Source organism: Xyrauchen texanus, chromosome 24 (genome assembly GCF_025860055.1).
Source record: "Xyrauchen texanus isolate HMW12.3.18 chromosome 24, RBS_HiC_50CHRs, whole genome shotgun sequence".
Lineage (NCBI taxonomy): Eukaryota > Metazoa > Chordata > Actinopteri > Cypriniformes > Catostomidae > Xyrauchen > Xyrauchen texanus.
Window position 1 is genome coordinate 31,719,541 of NC_068299.1, and position 20,527 is coordinate 31,740,067.

Genomic DNA, 20,527 nt, shown 5'->3' on the forward strand with positions numbered 1-20,527 from the left:
TCCAGATGTATTTTTCAGTCATCCACACAAAACCTACCCTAGAAACAGGTATTGTACAAAATACAGTAGTTGTAAGTGTATTATGACAGGATTTATTTACTTCTTTTTATGGAGTTTTGACAGACATAATCTTTCCAGGAGCACAGTGGAATTAAATACCTCTGGTCATGTGACTATTGGCACCACTCATTCAAAACATTCTGCACAGTCATTTACAATTGACAACAAAATACATCAATAACTCCTTTTAGACCCCATCACAATTTTAACCAGTGGGATTAAATGGGTAAATCTAGATTTCCTGTATGGTTCCAGCAGTGTCTCCAACTTCTGCATTGTCTAGTGCTAAAAGTGTCAAAAAGAGACACTGTGACAGAACCTTGGAGACAGCAGCAGCGTTTCCGTTAACCGGTAATCAGTACTGCCGCTCCCTATACACATATTATACAGTCTGCGTAGGGCACCAACTCCCTTGGGGGACACAAGAAAGGCACATTATATGTTATTCAAGGACTCGTAGCAGTCGCGGTGAATGTCTGCATAGTGAATGTCTAGACGCTTCACTATTTGTAACACTCCGATTCTGTTCATGCCTTTTGAAACTACAGTGTAAGAGCAGTGCAGTTGTTCAAAAGCTAGATGGGTCTCTTACATTTATTTTTGTGACACTACAGATTTTAGCCAGCAGGTGGAGATAAAAGACAATTTTTTTGTGTGTAAATGAGCCATCTGAGGTGACGTGAGACAGCTTTCAGTCAGTATTTTCATTCATCAGTACTCTGGGATTTCTCGGATTACTATTACACTACTAAAGCTGGGAAATAGCTTTAACCCTTGTGCATCCTTGTGGACATTTTTGGCTTTTTCAGTTTTGTTTTTTTGATAACTTTGTATGTGTTAATGCTAACTGCATAACATTTTCCACAGGTGTGAATTTTTATTGGAATTTTAATATTTCACCCTATTTTCTTTAAAAAAATATTTTTTGCACTAGTTACACAAAATACTACCTCTTAGCGTCGTTTTGAACAAAAATGGCACATTTAAACCCATTAAAACTGCGATTTTTAATCCCAGTGCCATTTAACTATAAAATTATGCAATCTTGTTTAACATGCTTTCATTATGTTGGCAAGGCTTCAAAATTTACATTTTAAATATGTTTTACCAGATCGTGCCATTTTTTCAGGTTTGGCATATTATCGCTTTTGTTGTTGTTTTCTGCTGTTTTTGGCTTATGCATATTATAGAGCCAATTAGATACATTATGAATATATAATTGTGTGAGTGTGTTGGTATGGATTTCAGAGTGTGGTTTGTATGTGTCTGAGACTCTAATAATAAAAATAAAAAAAATTCTGTTTAGCATTTATTAAATTGAAAATAATTATAATTATTATATTTTTTATAAAAAACAACAGTGGCATTATGTAAACAAACCGGAGTTTAAAGTGTTAAAATTCTGAAAATAAATGAATGTTTGGTAACTATGATTAGAACTGATTCTGGTTAAAATATAAGTCAGTGAAAGTAGAAAAAAATATTATTCTATAATATTTTTATGACACTTTTTTGACATGGCCATTTTTGTCCATTATGGAACTAAGTGGTAGCTTTTTTTAAAATCTGATACTGCATAAAAAATATGAAAGCATCAAAATGAATGTTGTTGTTAATCATTGACATATCCGAGGCTCTAATAATCAAAGAAAAAAAATTCTGCTTAGCATCTATTAAATTGAAAATAATTACTATTTTTCATTTTTTCCTAAAAAACAACAACAGTGGCATTATGAAACAAACCAGCGTTTAAAGGGTTAATATTCTAAAAATGAATGAATGTTTGGTCATTATGATTAGAGCTGATGCTGGTTAAAAAAATTATGTCAGTGAAAGTGGAAAAAAATATAAATCTATAATATTTTTATGACAGTTTTTGGACATGGCCATTTTTGTCCATAATGAACCTATGTGTAACTTTTTTTAATTGATACACAAGGGTTAAACAGCTTTAAACTAACAACTGCAACATTAAGGCTCATCACAAACATAAGGCGCTTACCTCTTACCGGAGTTTTTACATTGGAGAGAATAAAATGGCAGAGGAGATTGCGGTGTCTATAGTAAATGACCCTTGCGCACCAGCTACCGCAAAATAGGCAGGAATACCCCGCTTGGACAGCTATTTTTCCACAGAGAAAATAGGATGCATTTGACCAAAATGACATTATCTTCTGAAAAGCTGACAAACACACTACAGCATATCTGCTTGGGAGTGGCAACAGACACAGGTACACATATGGTCAATCTGTTTTATGTGACTGTATTCAGTTTTTCCTCATTTTTTTATTTACTTGTTCATTGAACTGTTGTATATAAACAATATCACACTCGTAATCATGCTATGTGGCCCTAAATCAGCACTGCTGTGATTACCTATGGCACTGGGCCTGTGACCAAATCACAGCAGTGTTGATGTAGGGCCATATCACACTCTTACTTCTGTGGTATTGCTTAAATACACACACACACACACACACACACACACACATTTTGGAATGAGGTAATACTCGCATTTGGTGGGTGGGGGGTGAAAATTTCATTTCCTGCTGAAAATGTATTTGTGGTCTGAGGTGTGACTGACCTGCTCCTCCAGTTGTTGCTCTAGGGTAGCGATGAGTTCATCTTTCTCCTGCAGTGCCGCTTGATGATTTTGACAGCGTCTGAACAGCCTCAACTCTGAATCTGCTGATGGGATATCTGATGCCTTTAGACGTTCTTCCATCCATTGCACCTTCAAAACAAACATGCACATGCTCAGTAATGCTCAGATCTACCCCTGACCTGCCATCTACTCCACAACAGTGGACATCTCATATAGCCATGGGATCCACAGACAATTCCTGAAATGTGAACAAAAATCAAAAAACCCCAAAATATGGCAAGTGTTAAAGAGTTAAAATCAGCAACTATAAAACTATTGAAATGTATTTAGAATAAAATAGGATATTAAACGTCATACAATGCATGCATCTCTCATATTTACATACAGTATCACATGGTCTCCTATTCTATCAGAAGTCATATAACGGTTATATTTAATTAAACAGCAAATTAGCCATCATTATCATTAAAGCTATATGGCTGTATTGCATCTGGTCAAATATAATTTGTATTATGAAAAGGGAACTAAGCCCGTGGAGCCGATCCCAGTACAGAGCACCTGTGACTTGTAGTGGGTCTGGCCGAGAATTACTCCGCTGATTTCGCCGGCCAGAAGGCTAGGGAGGAGAAAATCAGGGGAGCGACGCTTAGTGGCTAATCTGGGATAGAAGGTGCACTGGATCAACTTGGTGAAGGGCGCAGTGTGCAAGCGGAACACCCGGTCGGTTGTGCCGCGTTACCGAGTTCTACCTGCTAGATGTCTGCTAAGTAGGTGCCATAGGCCAGTACCCACTAGGATGCCACACTTCTCGTAGAGTGTGCTCGAACCTGCAAGGGGGCGGGCACGGCCTGGGTGTGATAAGCTAAGGAAATAGCATCAACGATCCAGTGAGCTAACCTCTGTTTGGAGACGCCGTTCCCTTTCCGCCATATGCCGAAGCAGACAAAGAGCTGCTCAGAACATCTAGAGCTCTGTGTGCGGTCCAAATAGATACACAAAGCACGTACTGGACACAGTAACGAGAAGGCTGGGTCTGCCTCCTCCCGGGGCAGCTTGCTTGCAGGCTCATGACCTGGTCCCCGAAGGGGGTCGTAGGAACCTTGGGCATGTAGCCCGGTTGCAGCCTCAGGATAATGTGAGAATGTGCTCCAGGCAGGTGTCGCTGACAGAGAACGCATGCAGGTCCCCAACCCTCTTGATGGAGGCTAACGCGATCAGAAGGGCCGTCTTCAGGGAGAGGGCCTTGAGCTGAACTGAATCAAGCGGCTCAAAGCGTGGGGGGGGGGGTCTCTGAAGGCCCGAGAGGACCACAGAGATATCCCAGGAGGGGAACAGGCTAGGCCGGGGAGGGTTTCAGGAACCTGATAATCAAGTCAAGCTTGCCATCTACTGCGTCGTGGTGGGCTGCGATAGCAGCTACATACACCTTCAAGGTGGGGGGGGGCAGCCTCCTCCAGCCTCCTGCAGGAATGAAAGCACTGACCGAACTGCGCACCTCTACGGGTCTTCGGCTCGAGAAGAACACCAATTCGTGAACAAGTGCCACTTTAGGGCGTAAAGTTGCCTGGTGGAAGGAGCTCTGGCTTGGTTCATCGTGTCTAGGACTGCAGGTGGTAGATCCACTAGATCTTCCGCATCCCATCCAGGGGCCAGACGTGGAGGTTCCAGAGGTCTGGGTGCGGGTGCCAGAGGGTGCCCCGACCCTGAGAAAGAAGGTCTTTCCTCAGGGGAATTTTCCAGGGAGGTGCTGTCACGATGAGCATAAGATCCGAGAACCAGTTGCCCTGTCCCGAGGAACCGATCGAGTAGCCGTGAGGGGGGGTGGAGGTTTCCATTCCAGCCTCGCGCTCACGGCGGCCCGGGAAAGCATAGCGGACATCTGCGCGTCAGCCTCAGACTGGGCGAGCAGACCCGAAAGTGGCAGCCCAGATGAGTCATCAGCATCAGACGCCGCTGTGACGCTCTCTGATGCAGTGGCGATGTCGTCATCCAATTCTGAGGGCTCAAGGGAGAATGCCGGATGGCCGCGAGGTGAGCTGCACTCATCCTGACCTCGGACGGAAAAAAGCAAGCATGCCAGGTGGCGGGTGGTTCCTGAGTATTTACCCGGCGAAACCGAGCCTGTTGTCAACCCCAAACCGCCTTCATAGCCATGCGGGTCGTCCTCAATGGGGACGTGACGCGGGGGGCGGCTGAAGTGAAAGCCGTTCTCGCACTGAGAACATGAACCATTCATAAAATGCAGCCTGCGTGTGATCGCAGCCCAGGCACGCGAGGCAGCTTTTATGACCGTCAAAAGTGGAGAGAAATCAACCGCATCCAGGAACTACACAGAGACGGAAAGACATCTTTAAAAAGACACGTCCTGAAAAGGACGTTCAACGCATGCTGTGTATTGCTCTTTTATGAGTGAGAACTAAAACTCTTTTAGAGGAAATAAACTATTTTTAGGAGGAGAAACACTCTTTCAGGCAATGAAAGCGCTGTCGAAGTACCCAGGGCCGTGGACTGCACAGCATGCAGAGAGAGAGAACGCCAGCTGGAAATGCGCCGTAGATCCAACAGCAGTGCTTCTTGCCAACAGAGGTGAGTGGAACAGTGGTGAACTTAGCTTTGCTGTTGCACAACCGTTCGTCTCTGAAGAAAAATTCTGACTGGCACTTGCTGCCCCGCTTCCCTTTATACCCGTATGTCCGGGGCATGCAAATTCTGTCTGCCAACTTGACATTGGCCTTTTCTCAGGCTCAGAGGTAAGTTTGGCGTCCCAGGAAGACCCCTTGTGTCACTTCATTCGATACAACGTCGTGTGAGTGACAGAAGGGGAACATATGTTGTGTACAAATTGCATAAATATATTGTCATGCATCAGTCTAACAATGAAACATCAATGCATCCTTTACAAAATGTAACAAGTGATTATAATTACTTTTAACCACACTTATTACAAATTAATATCTACAGTTTCTTTGATGGTAAAAATACAATTTTATACCTATTTTCAGCTTTAAAATTGCTATGATAAAATTTTTTATTTTGATAAGAATAATAACTGAATAAAATGTTGCATGCATATTACATGTTTGATCAATATTGGTACTTAATAATACTTAATACTGCAAGAGTGTGTTCAGAATTTACCTGCTGGTTAGCTTCATATGCTCGACGCTCTGCTTCCAACACCTGCGTCTCCAACTGCTGCATCTGAACAATAACAAGAGGGAAGAGTTTGCCACGAGAAGCCAAAATCCAGTGACTACAACATAATCACATGGGAAATCAGCATGTTGCTTTGGAAAGGTCACATTCCCTGAAATCGACTATTCTGCTGAATTACTGACAAGCCTCATCTCACATCTCCCGAATAACTGACAAGCACCATGGAAATTTTGCGCTCAAAATGTTAATGTCCCTGGATGCATAACACAGGTAAATGAGGTATCATTTGAAATCTTAGAAAATAGCTTAATCTTTTCATAGAATACTAGCACTTCTGCATTTATGTTAAATAAAAGAAAATAAATACGGTCACGTTGGACGTTCACATTGGCCATGTCTCTTCCGCAAGAAACAACAGCGCCTCTGCGCAGAAAATAAAGTTATCTATGGGGTCCTACGCCAAACCTTTTCTTTAATAAGGTCATAAAAGCTGAGGTTATTGCTACTTCAAGGTCAAAAGCGGTCAGTCACATGTACTTCATCAAAGCACACTTGGTTGTGATTGGTTATTGTTGCATCAATACTGTACACTTATGCACAGAATGGCAAAAGGTCTGGCAGTTTATTCATTCTTCCTTTATTGAGATATTTTATTGAGTTTACTTGCATGCAGACATATAAATTGTAGTGTACTACAGGTTTGGTTTGAATAAATTTCATTAAAATTTTTGTGTCTTTTCAATAATCTCCTGAGATTGTTCTGCTTTAGTGTTCTGCTGCACCCAGAGCCGCTGAGCTCAGCGTAAGCCGTGCGGCAAAATTATGCTCAACGGTGAACCTATCTGCTGACTGCTGTGTCTGGAATGATTCTGGGACCACTCAAAGGCCAAGATATTCTATAAAATAATGAGGGTGGTGCATAAACTGAAAACTAGACTGAATGCCTATGGACGAGCACATCTGTGAGTGCAGAAATACATTAAAGCCCCACCTATATTTCAGATCTGTATATTGTGATGAAATGTGATAAATAAAATATTATTTTTCTTAGTACTTGCTTGCGGAGTGAAATAAGAATTTTCAAAGACTGACTGAGTAAAAAGAACCAGATGCACAAGCATAACAAGTTAAAATTGTAATAATAATAATAAAAAAGTACTTCCTGTTTATAATAAGAATGTTAAAATATTATTAAATATTATTTATGAATATTTGGAGTAATTTATTTTTATTTGGGGGGTTTCTGAAATATTAGACCAACAAAAAAATTGCAGATGGCAGCCCAAAACTACACCTGAGTTTAAGGGGTTAACACCTTGCAGTCAAATGCGTCTCTACTGTGACCGGATAGACACCCGATCAAAGTTACCTGCTCAAAAAGGTAAATACTACTTACTATTGAAAACACTATTTACATCAGAGGTTGTGGTGACTGAAAATTCTCTCTCTTTTAGTAAATGCAAAAAATATTGATGGATAATACAAATGTTTTACATCAGTGTCGTAGCTAGATCCTGGCTGATAGAGCTGAAGTTCTGGATCTTTTGTTAATAGCCCCGAATATTTTTTTGTGATGAGAGAAAAAAAAGAAAAAGTAAGGCTTAATGTTAATCAGGATAAAAAAGGTTTCCTAAGCAACCAAATTGGCCTGGTTGATAGGGAGGGTAGAGTCACATGGGGTAACCTCCTTGTGGTCGTGATAAGTGGTTCTTGCTCTCAATGGGACGTGTGGTAAGTTGTGCGTGGATCGCGGAGAGCAGCATGAGCCTCCACATGCTGTGAGTCTCCGTGGTGTCATGCACAAAGAGCCACGTGATAAAATGTGCAGATTGACGGTCTCAGAAGCGGAGGCAACTGAGACTTGTCCTCTGCCACCCAGATTGTGGCGAGTAACCACGCCACCACAAGGACATACTAAGTAGTGCGAATTGGGCATTCCAAATTGGGAGAAAAGGGGGATAAATAAAATCAATGAATACATTTTAATGCATGCGCCAGCCAACTTGTTCGGTTATTCTGGTTTAGTCGGGACTTGGTACTTGGGAATAAAGAATGTTTATTGCAATGTAATTTCCTCAAATGCTACTTAAAACAGCAGCACAGTGAGCTATAAGCCTAACTAGTGCAATACATAGGTCTTAAAATGATAAAGCCAAACACAAATGATCAAACTGTCAATGCCTGTATATGAGCTCTGCCCATGCTGGTTCACATTTCCATGTCATGTGCGTGGAGTTAAACTGCTGCGTTAAATAGCCTCTTTGGGGTACCTTGATTTTTAAATAGTTTTAAATGAGATGACATTGAACTTGTCAAATTATTGTATTTAAGTCTGCACACCAGAGCAAAAGGGGAAAAACTACTTTCTTACTGCTTATCAAGCGTTGAAACTTTGCTTTGTTAAAAACAACCTGGAATCATGTTTAATAACAGTCATGAAACCCAACGCAGGTGTTTCGAGATGCGTTTAGAATTTTTATTTTTATTTTTAACTTTCCTCAGTGATCCCACAACGATGTTTTATTGCCACGTTAGATTTCGATAATAAAGTCCTAATATTTTGCAAATAAAGTAAAAATTACAAAAATAAAGTTGCAGTATGAGATTAAATTAATATGAGAATTAAATCAAAATTATTAAAGTCAAAGCATTTTGAGATTTTAGTCATAATATTTTGAGAATAAGATAAAAATTATCAGAATAAAGTCTTAACATTGTGAGATTAAAGTAGTATATTGTGTGAATAAAGTAGAGACATTAGAGAAAAAAATCTCAATATTAGGCCGAACAGAGCGCCATTATCATCACAACGATAGAATGGATGCCGAACCAGCAGCTTCGTTGATGCAAGAGATGGATGTGGAGGACGTAGTTAAATGCAGTTTTAATATATTATAGCTTTATTAAAGTTAAAATAATGCAGAAGCAGATCATGTAATTAACTACAAACTCAGACTCTGGCATTTCTCTGTGCAGTCAGCACCTCTTCTATGAGTTGCTCAAATGTCCCGATCTAAGGGGGAGAGATTTCAACTGCATGCGGCTGATGCACACTCTGTCACGGGGACGCTTACCCCTCAAGCTCACTCTTAATGCAGCTAGATTATAACGTGATGGCTCGCGACTTATTGAACCATAATATATGTCACTGTGCATTTCTTATTGTGAAGAAAATTGGCAATATGTAGATTTATTAACGAGAAAGTAATTTTTTTTGTGAGTTAAAGATGGATTGAAGTGAACAGAAAGGTGAGGAAAGATTTAACCCCATTATACACTGCAACAGAATGTGTTTTTGAATTGTTTTTGCTTTGGCTTGTTCTCCAATAAAAATATCTAAAACTCCTTTAAAACTATTTATTTTAGCAGCTATACTGTAGAAGAAAAAAAAATATTATCTGAGAATGTTGAATATAATATTCAAAATGCAAATATTTTAAAATTAAAATTAATTACTGAAGTATTTGTATCCAGATAACGAAAACACATTTGCATTGAAACCTTTGAATGTGGTCAGCATCCGCAAAAATGCATGTTAATGCAAGATGTAAATGGGGCCTCAGAGGTTCTGATCCTGTGGAAAACAGGCAGAAATTGTCTTCACATAAACACTGATAAGCATGATTTGGAGGTTGCATATTCGCTCTAAAATAAACATTTTACCACACTGATGGTTAGGTTTAGGGTTGGGGTTAGAGGGTAGAGTTAATATAAAATGCTTTCCTGTTAACTTTAACATCATAAACCTAACTGGACAAATAAAGCATTTTTTTTCTCAGTTTCAGTGTTGGTGTAGTAGCTTCTGTGCTTTGCTATCGAAGGGCAGTAATTAAGTCAATCTTGGTTGAGCTGGTTGTGTAAATACATTTCCTTTGAGTTGGCATGAATGGATTTCAGCTTTATTAAATAGGTATTCCCCCAGACCCCCACCGCATAAAATTTTAAGGAATGCTATATGTCAGCTTCCAAATATTTTTTCATAGCAAGAATGCCATGCTATATTACTGTTACATTCCTCAAAGAGAATAAATTGTATATGCTTCAAACCTTTTATATTTCTGTTTTGGATGAAAAGCCACAATTCCTTTGGACATTTAGTGTGTTCGAAAACCCTCCAATCAAAGAGTCCTGAATCTTTGTTGTATTGTATGAGCGACATTTCTGAAAGTCTAAACTATATTTTATATATAAAACAAGATTTCTATGTTAAACCAAAGTTAACAAATGAATGTCTACTGTCATCACATTTTGTAAAATTGTAGGGGTTTTGACCAATGTATTCCCAGTCTGCATATTTTCTAGTTTTTCCTGTAATTTGTAATCTCTATAGTAAATTCCCTATTTCTTTTGCCAATCGCACACATACATGCATCTCACACATTCATTGACCTAGTTGTGGCCAGTAACCAGACTGGAGTTTTCTGAATGACTTTTGGATATCTAACATACAATGGAACAGAAGGTCAAGAGAAAACAGTGAGGTTTTGTTAATGTCTTTCCAGCACTTTTGAGATCTTCACACTATCCTCAATCTGAATTGACCCTTTGACAAGGCCTGCTCCCCAAAAGCTCAAAACAACTACATTTTTATCAAGGGTGTCTCAACTTCCTACTATTTTTGCACAAATCTCGCCCTATTCTGTTGGAGGTCTGTCACACACACAGCAATTAACACTAGAAAAGACTAAAAGGTCCTGCACACTTCATAGGAAATGGAAGAACGGATGGGTGTGATGTAATTTAGAAATCTGGCCAAAATGAAGGTGTAAAAAAGTTTGTTTCGTGGTTTGTTTCAGCTTGCCAGGGCAAACTTTCCGCAAAACTTTTGACTTTCCGCAAAACGTTTTAGTTACAAAACCAATGTAACAGGGTTCGCAGAATAGGCAAGGAGGAGGCAGGAACTGGCAGAACAGTCAACATAATTTTAATGACATAAACAAACATAAACACACAGACAGTGTCTCTCTCTCTCTCTCTCTCTCTCAAACTGGCACCTCCCTCTCCTATTTATCCCCCTCCTGGCTGATTAGAACAATTCCGTGCCAGGTGTGCGTCCTCAAGGCCTGACCATGACCTCTTCCTCATCACATGGTGCTTTAATTTGACAACAAAAGGAATTGAATCTAATCAAATACACTTCTTGATCTTAAGTGCCCATTCACTCTTTTGTTTGATATGCTGCTTCAGTCATGTGTCCTCTGCAGCCGAAAGACGTTCACACATCTGGCCGAAGATATGCCTATCATCATTCTTTTGCCTGTATTTTGCCCATTAACACTCTTTTATACACCCATCTGTGCAGTAGTATCAGTGTCACCATAAATTACAATAACAGAGTATAATCAGCACATATTATGGCTGTGTATAGCATGTTAGTGCACAGTATTAGCACCATGAATGCAAAACATAAACAAGACAATTACACATTATATATTATATATATATATATATATATATATATACTACTTTAAATTCCTGCCTTCAAGTGGTAAAAACAGCTTCTTTTACTGATTTCATTAGAATTCTACTCGTAGAATGAGGCATGAAGTCATTGATAACACATTTTAATGCCATATTACTTGTGGTCTGTATGTTGTTCTCAGCTGTTTCAAACTTCTTTTTGGCTCTGAGCGATGAAGCACTTTGCTGTGAGTGTGCTGGGGCCTAAACTAACAGCCTCTGACATTTCTCTCCAATTTCCTGTCACGTGAAACTTGCTGAAATAAGAACAGGATCACGATATGATTTATTGCATTCAGCTATTGCTCATGCAGTGTAGTAAGTTGGCAAACACATACAAACCTACCCAAAGCACTGCAGAATCTGTCTGTGGTGAATATGTGTACTGTACGTTTTGTGTGTGTGTGTGTGTGTGTGTGTGTGTGTGAGCGTGTATTTATCACTTTGTGGGTACCAAATGTCCCCATAAGGATAGTAAAACCCGACATTTTTGACCTTGTGGGGACATTTTGTCGGTCCCCATGAGGAAAACAGCTTATAAATCATACTAAATTATGTTTTTTGAAAATGTAAAAATGCAGAAAGTTTTCTGTGAGGGTTAGGTTTAGGGGATAGAATATAAAGTTTGTACAGTATAAAAACCATTATGTCTATGGAAAGTCCCCATAAAACATGGAAACACTACGTGTGTGTGTGTGTGTGTGTGTGTGTGTGTGTGTGTGTGTGTGTGTGTGTGTGTGTGTGTGTGTGTGTGTGTGTGTGTGTGTGTGTGTGTAATAATCAAATAGTGTGCTTGTTTCTGCTTTGGAAGAGGCTTCCATTGACAGCATGTTTTTCTTCAGAGATTTCCCAAAGGAGAAAAGTCAAATACTGTATGACCTAACACATTACTAATAGTCATTGGTGCTGCACTAATATTTTCCACTATACACCATACAAAAGTGTTTTTATGTATTTGTGTGTGTGTGTGTGTGTGTGTGTGTGTGTGTTTATGTGACTTACTGATGTTCTGATCATTCTAACGTTCTTCTTTAAGAGTTCTTAGTCTGCCTTATTAAAGACATATTGTAGCACAAAAGGACTACAGACAAAACGTTAATTATAATAATTTGGAATAGTTTAGTCTATGTTCTCTTTTTCTGCTCTAGTTCACTTGGACTTATGTTAAAGCACATTTGGTTGGACTTGGTAATGGTGCATCAGTGACAGCTCAATCAATGACGTAAATGTCAAATTCTTTGATGGAAGTTAAAAAGATTGAAAAAGACTCTGGTTATTTCCATAAACCTAACGATATAAAGCAACTTGCAGTATCCAAGGATGCCTTCCTGTTTCACTGAGCTAAAGAACTAGACCAAAGGGTGTGTCCCAAAAGCACACTGAGCATGCTCAGAAACAAATCTTTAAACTGTACATGCTATACAGCAGCAATAATAAGAAGAGTAGTATGGTTGTGTGCCTTTTTTGAACATATAGCCAACATACAGTACACTGCATTCAGACACTGAAATCACATTCCATACACCAGGTTAAACTTCAGGTATACTTTTATGACAATCACAACACAGATGCACATACAAACTGACAGGCACATAAACACAAGTACACACTTGCTTTATCTGAGGCCAAGTTGGTCTGCAAGCCACCACTGCCTGAACGGCACAGATATAGAAGAGAATAAATAGCAGCGTAATAACAGACTTTTCTGAAAACAGCTACATAAACTCAATTACATTTTAGCCACTTCAGCCACAGGTTGGAAACATCTGTTTTTGCCTTAAGTGCACAAGTGAATCTGTCCTGGTGAAGGGATTTGGCTTTCAAGGCTTTCTCTTTTCCTGAAACGAGCTCATAGACGTTAAGGTTACACGTTGTTTGAGGCACGTGGTCATACAGACTTTTTATGCCCAAGTAGGAGCTTCTTTGCCAGAATAAGCTGCAAACTAGAGCAGACTTTCTGCCAATACTGAAAAGTCTGGTTAAACAAGTAGTTTACACCCAGCTCATCAGTACAGTTTGGTTACAGATACATTGTTGCTGGATCAGAGACAAATGTATTTACCACATTGTTAAAAACATACATGTAGTCAGTTTTTTTTACACTCAATCAGAGGAAACCCCACCCAACCTCAACTAGGGATACTTCTTTATTTATAGCCTTAATCATTTTTGTGGCTGTGATTTAAAAGGAATCTATTTAGAAACTAACTTTTCTATGTTGCAGTGCGCCATCACCTTAAAGCACCACTTTTACAGCAATCAAAGCATCACCTTTGTATCATATTCACTACTTTCTAAAGTAGTAATTACTGTTGGACTTTAAATGCAATATAAGAATAGTAATGCTATTGTTACTATGCATTATCATAGTAGGACAATGATAGTTTTGTGCAGTTGAAGGTTACAGATATTTACCCTATATAGTTATTTAGATTTATTGGTCTGAATATAAGTTTCCTATTCAAGGTATGCACTTAGCATCCATGTATATACTGTATATAAAAAAAAAATTATTATCAGTGTCTGGTGGCCTAAACCAACCTAAACGCACAGGGCTTGCTTAAGGCTGACTATAGTCGATAAATTGTTCAGACAACCCACCAGTTAAATTTTTTTTGATTTTGCTCATATCTAATCCCAACCTCCTCTATCATTATTATTCAGCATGATCACAAGAGAAATTAACATGTTGATTCTCAAGGTGCATGTATTATGAAATTAAGAATCAGAAAGTAATTGTATCCCCATAAACAACGGTGAGCGTGATTCTGATGGTGCATTTTTGCTCAAAATATTTTTTTTACCCCAGTGATGGCTAGGTTTAGAGTTGGGGTTTAGGTTATAAAATATGCAAACTAAAAATATAACTCGCTTTTGGCGCCACCTTGTGGATATTTTACCTCAACAACACTTCCAGCTTCGGCCATTGGGGGCAGTGGTTTCCAAAACAAACCAAATAACATTATAGATACATCTGCAAACTCCACATTTTCAATCAACGTCTCTTTAAATCTTGTACGATTCCACCCCCACTTCTCTGCCCCATATGGTCCTGGCTACAGTCAGTCTTCCATTCCATTCCATGCATTCCATCCTCGGCCTTCTGTGGCCGGATCGCCCTGCACCCCTCATCCAGCCTCCCTCCATCAGGCCAGCTCACAAAGCCTGTCTGTGTGACACCCCTTACTGCACCACAGCTCCAAATTCCCCAGCTTCACCTTGCCTTTGCTCTCAAACTCCACTTATCTATGTCCTACGCACTCAGAGGAAGCAGAAGGATGCCATGGATGGAAGCCACTGACAAACTTATCACTGAACTTAATTCTATGAAGTCTATTATAGAGGGATACACTCTGGAATAACCAGGAAAAGATGAAACTCCAAAGTATAGGCTGTTTCTGGTTACAGCCTTCAGAAAAGAAAAAACACAAATAAGGGCTCTATAATGTTTGAATTGTTTCTCCTAGACAGCATTGAGATTAAATGGAGAGCAATCAGAGTCTTTTGCTTAAGATTCCTGCTTCTCAGCAATAGAAGAAGAGGAACGCTAACCTGAAACAGACTCCTACTTTGCACAATGTGCTTTCAGTGTGAGAACATGTATTTGACTTCTCTTTGAATGCGACTTTGAGTGAAAGTACCCTTTCAGGCTGATCGGTGAACATAATATTCTTGCTGTTCTGATTTTACATCAGAAATACTATAAACATCGACAAAGGCTTCACAGGCTCCTTCGTGATGCTCCTTCCTTTCTTTGAGGATGACTCACAGTGAACGTTCGTTACTGAGTTTCTATGCATTCTGCCCAATGCCTAGTTTGTTCATTCATCCTACAAAACAGGAAGCAAACTTGGAGAGAACATGACCTACATGACCTCTTTATCAACTTCAAGATTTTAGGTTAATATTTAAATCTTGTTAATCACTTGTTAATTTTAAATAGTGTTTAATGTGGTGTGACAAAGGATTTATTTACAAAATATTTCATGCAGTCTCTCAATTAATATGTTTTAAAAGATATAGAGTTATAAAAGATGCATAAATTAAGAACAGTTAGTAAAATGCTGTTTCAAAAATGTTTTATGTGTATTGGCAAAATGTGTTTGGCTCAAATACTGTATGCTCAGATTCAGAGAAAATGGAGTGTGGAAACTGCAGTAACTACAAAATACTCACTAAAACTAAGCCATTATTTTTTGGTAATGGTGTTGGTATAGTTACAGCGTATTGCCTTTGTGGGGTAGAAAAGCATGTCACATTGTAGTACATGTCAACTACCCATATTTGTGTGTGTTTTTATCTGCATTTCATATGTTAACTTCCTGCATAGCATACGCCGTGTTTACGAACACAGGCATTTCCTCCCTGGGGAGTCTCTGTGTTTAAAGGATTCTGACAACTCTGTTCGTCAATCTCTCTCCTCCTCTTGTACTCCATCTCTTTCCCTTTCACTCTCTTATACCTTCTTAAATTTCCTATAAGGCTCACTTTATCACTTTCTCCATCCTGTGTCTTAGTTCTCCCCATCCCCTTCCTCTGATAAGGGATGTGTTGTGTTCCACAGGACTGATCGCTTCCTCTGACTGATCTAGTCACAGTAAATTCAGAAATAGTAGGTTGACTTTTCTTTAGCTATAATTGGTCTGTGCTTACCGAAATGTGAAAACACTGCCCCCAGTGGCCAAAGCGGTAAGTGTTATCGGGCTTAAGGGCACGAGTGAGCTCCATTTTTTGCTTGAAATGTCCATGGAGGGGCACCAAAAGTGAGCTGAGAAGCAAGTAGTTTTTAGCTGTACAGGCAGTTATACAGTGAAGAGGAATGAATATTTTATAAACTGAACCCCCAGCCCAAACCCTGAACTTAAACCTAAACATCAGTGAAGTAAAAATTTAATGTTAGAGGGGCACTCCTTCTGAGTTGAAGATGGAGAAATTTGGCAGATCCCAACATGGTTGCTTTATATCCCCTAAAAAAATCATGAACAAAAGTAAATAAATATGACCCAAGCTACATTAAATATAGGCTGAAATCAAGATATACATGATTTGTGCTGACCACAATATGTTTTCTGCAATGAATTATTGGCTGCTGAGAGCATGAAACCACTGAAATTTATGAGAAATGTATAAACCAAGCATTCAATAAATGTGTATATTTTTGGGCCTGTGAAGCTCTTGGTAATATTAATAAATGTTTGATTTTAAGGACATTTTGTGTACTTTTGTATGATAAACAATTTGTATACTGTGTTGGGTCACCACTTGAGGTCCAATGTTAAATTTTTTCCACAAGCAAAACCAGTTGAGAACCACTGTTGCAGACCCAACAGATCTCCCCAGCAATTTATTTCAACTGCCCAACTGACCCAGGACCTGCAGTGACAAGAAGAAATAGGCACTATTTCTGGCAGCTTTTAATTACCCCATCAAGAAAATGCATCCATGTTTCAGTGGAGGAATAATGGATTCTGCCACATATAAGTGAGTCCAGACACTACCCAGCTGCTAATAACAACATCCACTGACACAGGAATGAGATTACAAAGAGATTCTTCTAGGATGAAATCATATGCATGGCTCAGCAGTATAGGGGTCAGAGGTTACACTTACTGAGACTCAGAAATGAATAGAGTTGACATATAGAGGAGTCTAATGCTTTATCATTTAGAGATATCAAATTTGCCTTGGATTTTTAAGCAAAACATATTTCAATGCAATTAAAAAAGTACTCTATATTACAGAACTCAAACATTTTATTGAAATGTACCTCCAAAAATGGCTTGTTTCAAACCTTCTGATGTCAAACTAATGTATACATTACCACATCATGATCCTCTATATTGCATATACCTGTACTTTATTACATGTATTATGTACAGTATATTACATGTCAACAAGACCTATTCGCTGGGAATTTCTAGCTATATTGAACCTGACAACAAACCTGCAGCCTGTGTATAAGTGTGGCAAATCACTGTTTTGAAGTCGTCACACCAGACAACCACTCACTTCTTACAGTGAAAAAACATTTTGAGAAATACAATATAAATGTCACAGATTGACCTCAAGGCTCAGTACAAAGAATAAAAATGTCCAAGTTTCATATTGGAGAGTGGAGTACAGTAGAATGCACATTGTTTAAAATGTATTATTATTTGTAATTTATACTTTATTTATACTATTATTTGTGTCATTGACAATAAGATTGTCCGAGATGCTAAAAATGTTATGTTTTAATAATACATGGATCAGCCAAAACATTAAAACCACCTGCCTAATATTGTGTAGGTCCCCCCCAAAACAGCGCCAACCCGCATCTCAGAATAGCATCCTGAGATACTGTTCTTCTCACCACAATTGTACAGAGCAGTTATCTGAGTTACCGTAGACTTTGTCAGTACGAACCAGTCTGGCCATTCTGTGTTGACCTCTCTCATCAACAAGGCGTTTCCATCCACAGAACTGCCACTCACAGGATGTTTTTTGTTTTTGGCACAATTTGAAGAACATTCTAGAGACTGTTGTGTGTGAAAATCCCAGGAGATCAGCAGTTACAGAAATACTCAAACCAGCCCATCTGGCACCAACAATCATCCATCTGATTATCTAATCGGCCAATTGTGTGGCAGCAGTGCAAAAAATCATGCAGATACGGGACAGGAGCTTCAGTTAATGTTCACATCAACCATCAGAATGGGGGAAAATGTGATCTCAGTGATTTTGACCGTGGTATGATTGTTGGTGCCAGATGGGCTGGTTTGAGTATTATTAGAATTTTACAGAGTATCAAGAAACAACATCATCACAACACAAAGCACTAATCCCTAAACTTGACCACTCCCCAGGCACAGGCCATTTTAAGCACAGAAACGCATCTCAAGTCTGTAATGCCAAGAAGATTCTGCTATCCCAGAATGCAGCAGTCTGGAGCCCTGTGGTCAGGCGTCTGTTTATATTAACCTCTAATCTGCTCTCCCTCGAGACAGGTCAAAGAAATAGGCCGTGGCACGCATGTACACACACACACACACACACACACACATCTCTTTCATGGAAAGAAAACCAAACATGGAATAGAGCAAATACTTTACTATGTAGCTTCTTCGCCTTCCCTAGAATCCCTTCAATTGAGTATTTGACCGAAATAAATAGACAGGCATCAGAGGGACCATGATGGTTACCGACTAATCATACAGTACGTCTGTTCTGTTATTAGTCTAATGAATGGAAGTGTAGTTTTTACATACTCAGCATGCGGTCAAACATAATGATTTTTAAAGATCTAGGAGCTACAGTGTAAAAGGCAGCTGGAGAAAAGATTTTGAGGGCTGACCTTTTCTGCCGTGAGCTCCCGGATCACACTCATCTGTCCCCTGAATTTGACGAGCAGGGTCTCGAGGGCCATATACTTCTCCTTCCATTCCCCACCTGAGCATTCATCACCCTCTGCCATGCCGTCACCCCTCAGGCCCTGCAACATCGAACGCACAGCATGAGACTGAAGCAGAAAGACAGACATTAAGGAAAACATGCATACAAACTAACAGTTAGATATACTGTACATGGTATATCCAATGTGGAGAACCCTTTTAAAACCAATAATGAGTACAAGCACATTAAAACTAACAAAACTAGTACATTATTACTCTTAGAATTTACTGGGGCATTACTCTAGATCCAGTTATAATATGCATACTCACAAAGGCGGAGCCAAATCTATTTCTTTGAAGATCTCCCCCACTTTCTCCTTATATCTATTTTTGGCCCTCCTAATTTCATATGTTATTTCTCTTTGCAAATCACGCTTCCTATCCAAGTCACCTACATGAAATGCCCTATTTCTCTCAATCAAAAGAGACTTTATAGATTTGGTTATCCACGGCTTTGTATTAGCAAATGTTTGCATAGTTCTTTTAGGGATAAGCATATCCTCACAAAAATGTATATATACCTATGACATCTGTAAGTTATTCAATGCCAGAACTTGAATTAAATGTTAAACTAAATGATACAGTGACCCTTTGTCTGTATGTGTTTTTTAATCTTTTAACAGAGCTACCACAATTGTATGTACAGATATCTCTCCTTGTGGAGAAAAAATTGCAGTTTTAGAAGAATATATTTTAATAAGCTTTTTTTTCACCTCGAAATGACGTTAAAAGCATTCATACAATTACAAGAAATATCTGGATCGTAGTATTTATTTCATCTAAAAATAAAAAGGCTCACCCAAGTGATATTGGTAGATAAATATTACAGATAAAAACTTTATAATTAAGTTTTAATAATTAAGTTTTATTCACTGCTCATTTACCAAGAAACTAAACCGACCTTTTTCACTTAGCAGCTGAAAATTGACAGTTATAATCCTTACCCTCCAATGAATGTTATAATGCTGTAGATTCCACTGGTTTCACACCATGATCAAAAATTATATTCCGCGTTGCCAGAGTTGTTATTGCCCCAATGAACTAATTATAATGTAAAAAAAGAAACCGTTTTTCCAGCTCAAAGTTTTCGCTCCAGCGTCACATTCTGTGGAAGTGGGCGGAAACAGGGGCGTGACATTCACGAGCATGTTCAATCAAACCATTGTAGGTGTGGTTAGGACGTTTTGGATATAGATGATGTCATGAAGGAATGACTTCAGATACACCAATCAGAAAACAGATATAAACAAATATGACCAATCAACTTTAGTTGGGCGGGCTTTAATCAGGACTCCGGTATTGATGTGTCACACATGTGTGAAATGTTGCAGCTATGTGTTGCGGTGTACAGAAGTCTTCATGTAGCATTGAGTATTTTACACTGTGTCTGTTTTATTAAAAGATATGGCGATATATTTTAATCACTCGAAAAGTCATTATTAAATTGAAAATAATCGCAGTTTCGATTTGGAGTAGAAGACAACTGGTCCACACAAATGTATTCAAATTGAGGTGTAAAATATAGTATATAATTTGAACGGTAGTTAGTTTATACAGTCTATAAATTGAGCTGTAGTTTATACTGTCTATAAACTGAGCTGTAGTTTATACAGTCTATAAATTTAGCTGTAGTTTATACAGTCTATAAATTGAACTGAAGTTAATACAGTCAGTATATTGAGCTGTAGTTTATACAGTCTATAAATTGAGCTGTAGTTTATACAGTTTATAAATTGAGTTGTAGTTTATACAGTCTATAAATTCAGCTGTAGTTTATACAGTCTATAAATTGAACTGAAGTTAATACAGTCAATAT

General features: G+C 38.7%; 1 protein-coding gene across 1 annotated transcript in view; it reads right to left on the reverse strand.

The window, feature by feature from the left end:
* LOC127618206 (pleckstrin homology domain-containing family H member 2-like) overlaps nucleotides 1–19,801 on the reverse strand; it is a 59,413-nt gene extending 39,612 nt beyond the window's left edge. The window contains exons 1-4 of the mRNA XM_052090526.1: nucleotides 19,656–19,801; nucleotides 18,615–18,752; nucleotides 5,804–5,866; nucleotides 2,645–2,794 (exon numbers count right to left, since the gene is read on the reverse strand). Coding sequence (XP_051946486.1) covers nucleotides 2,645–2,794; nucleotides 5,804–5,866; nucleotides 18,615–18,734 — 333 coding nt within the window. The 5' untranslated portion in view covers nucleotides 18,735–18,752; nucleotides 19,656–19,801. The remainder of the gene's footprint in view (nucleotides 1–2,644; nucleotides 2,795–5,803; nucleotides 5,867–18,614; nucleotides 18,753–19,655) is intronic.
* Between the last annotated feature and the right edge of the window lie 726 nt (nucleotides 19,802–20,527).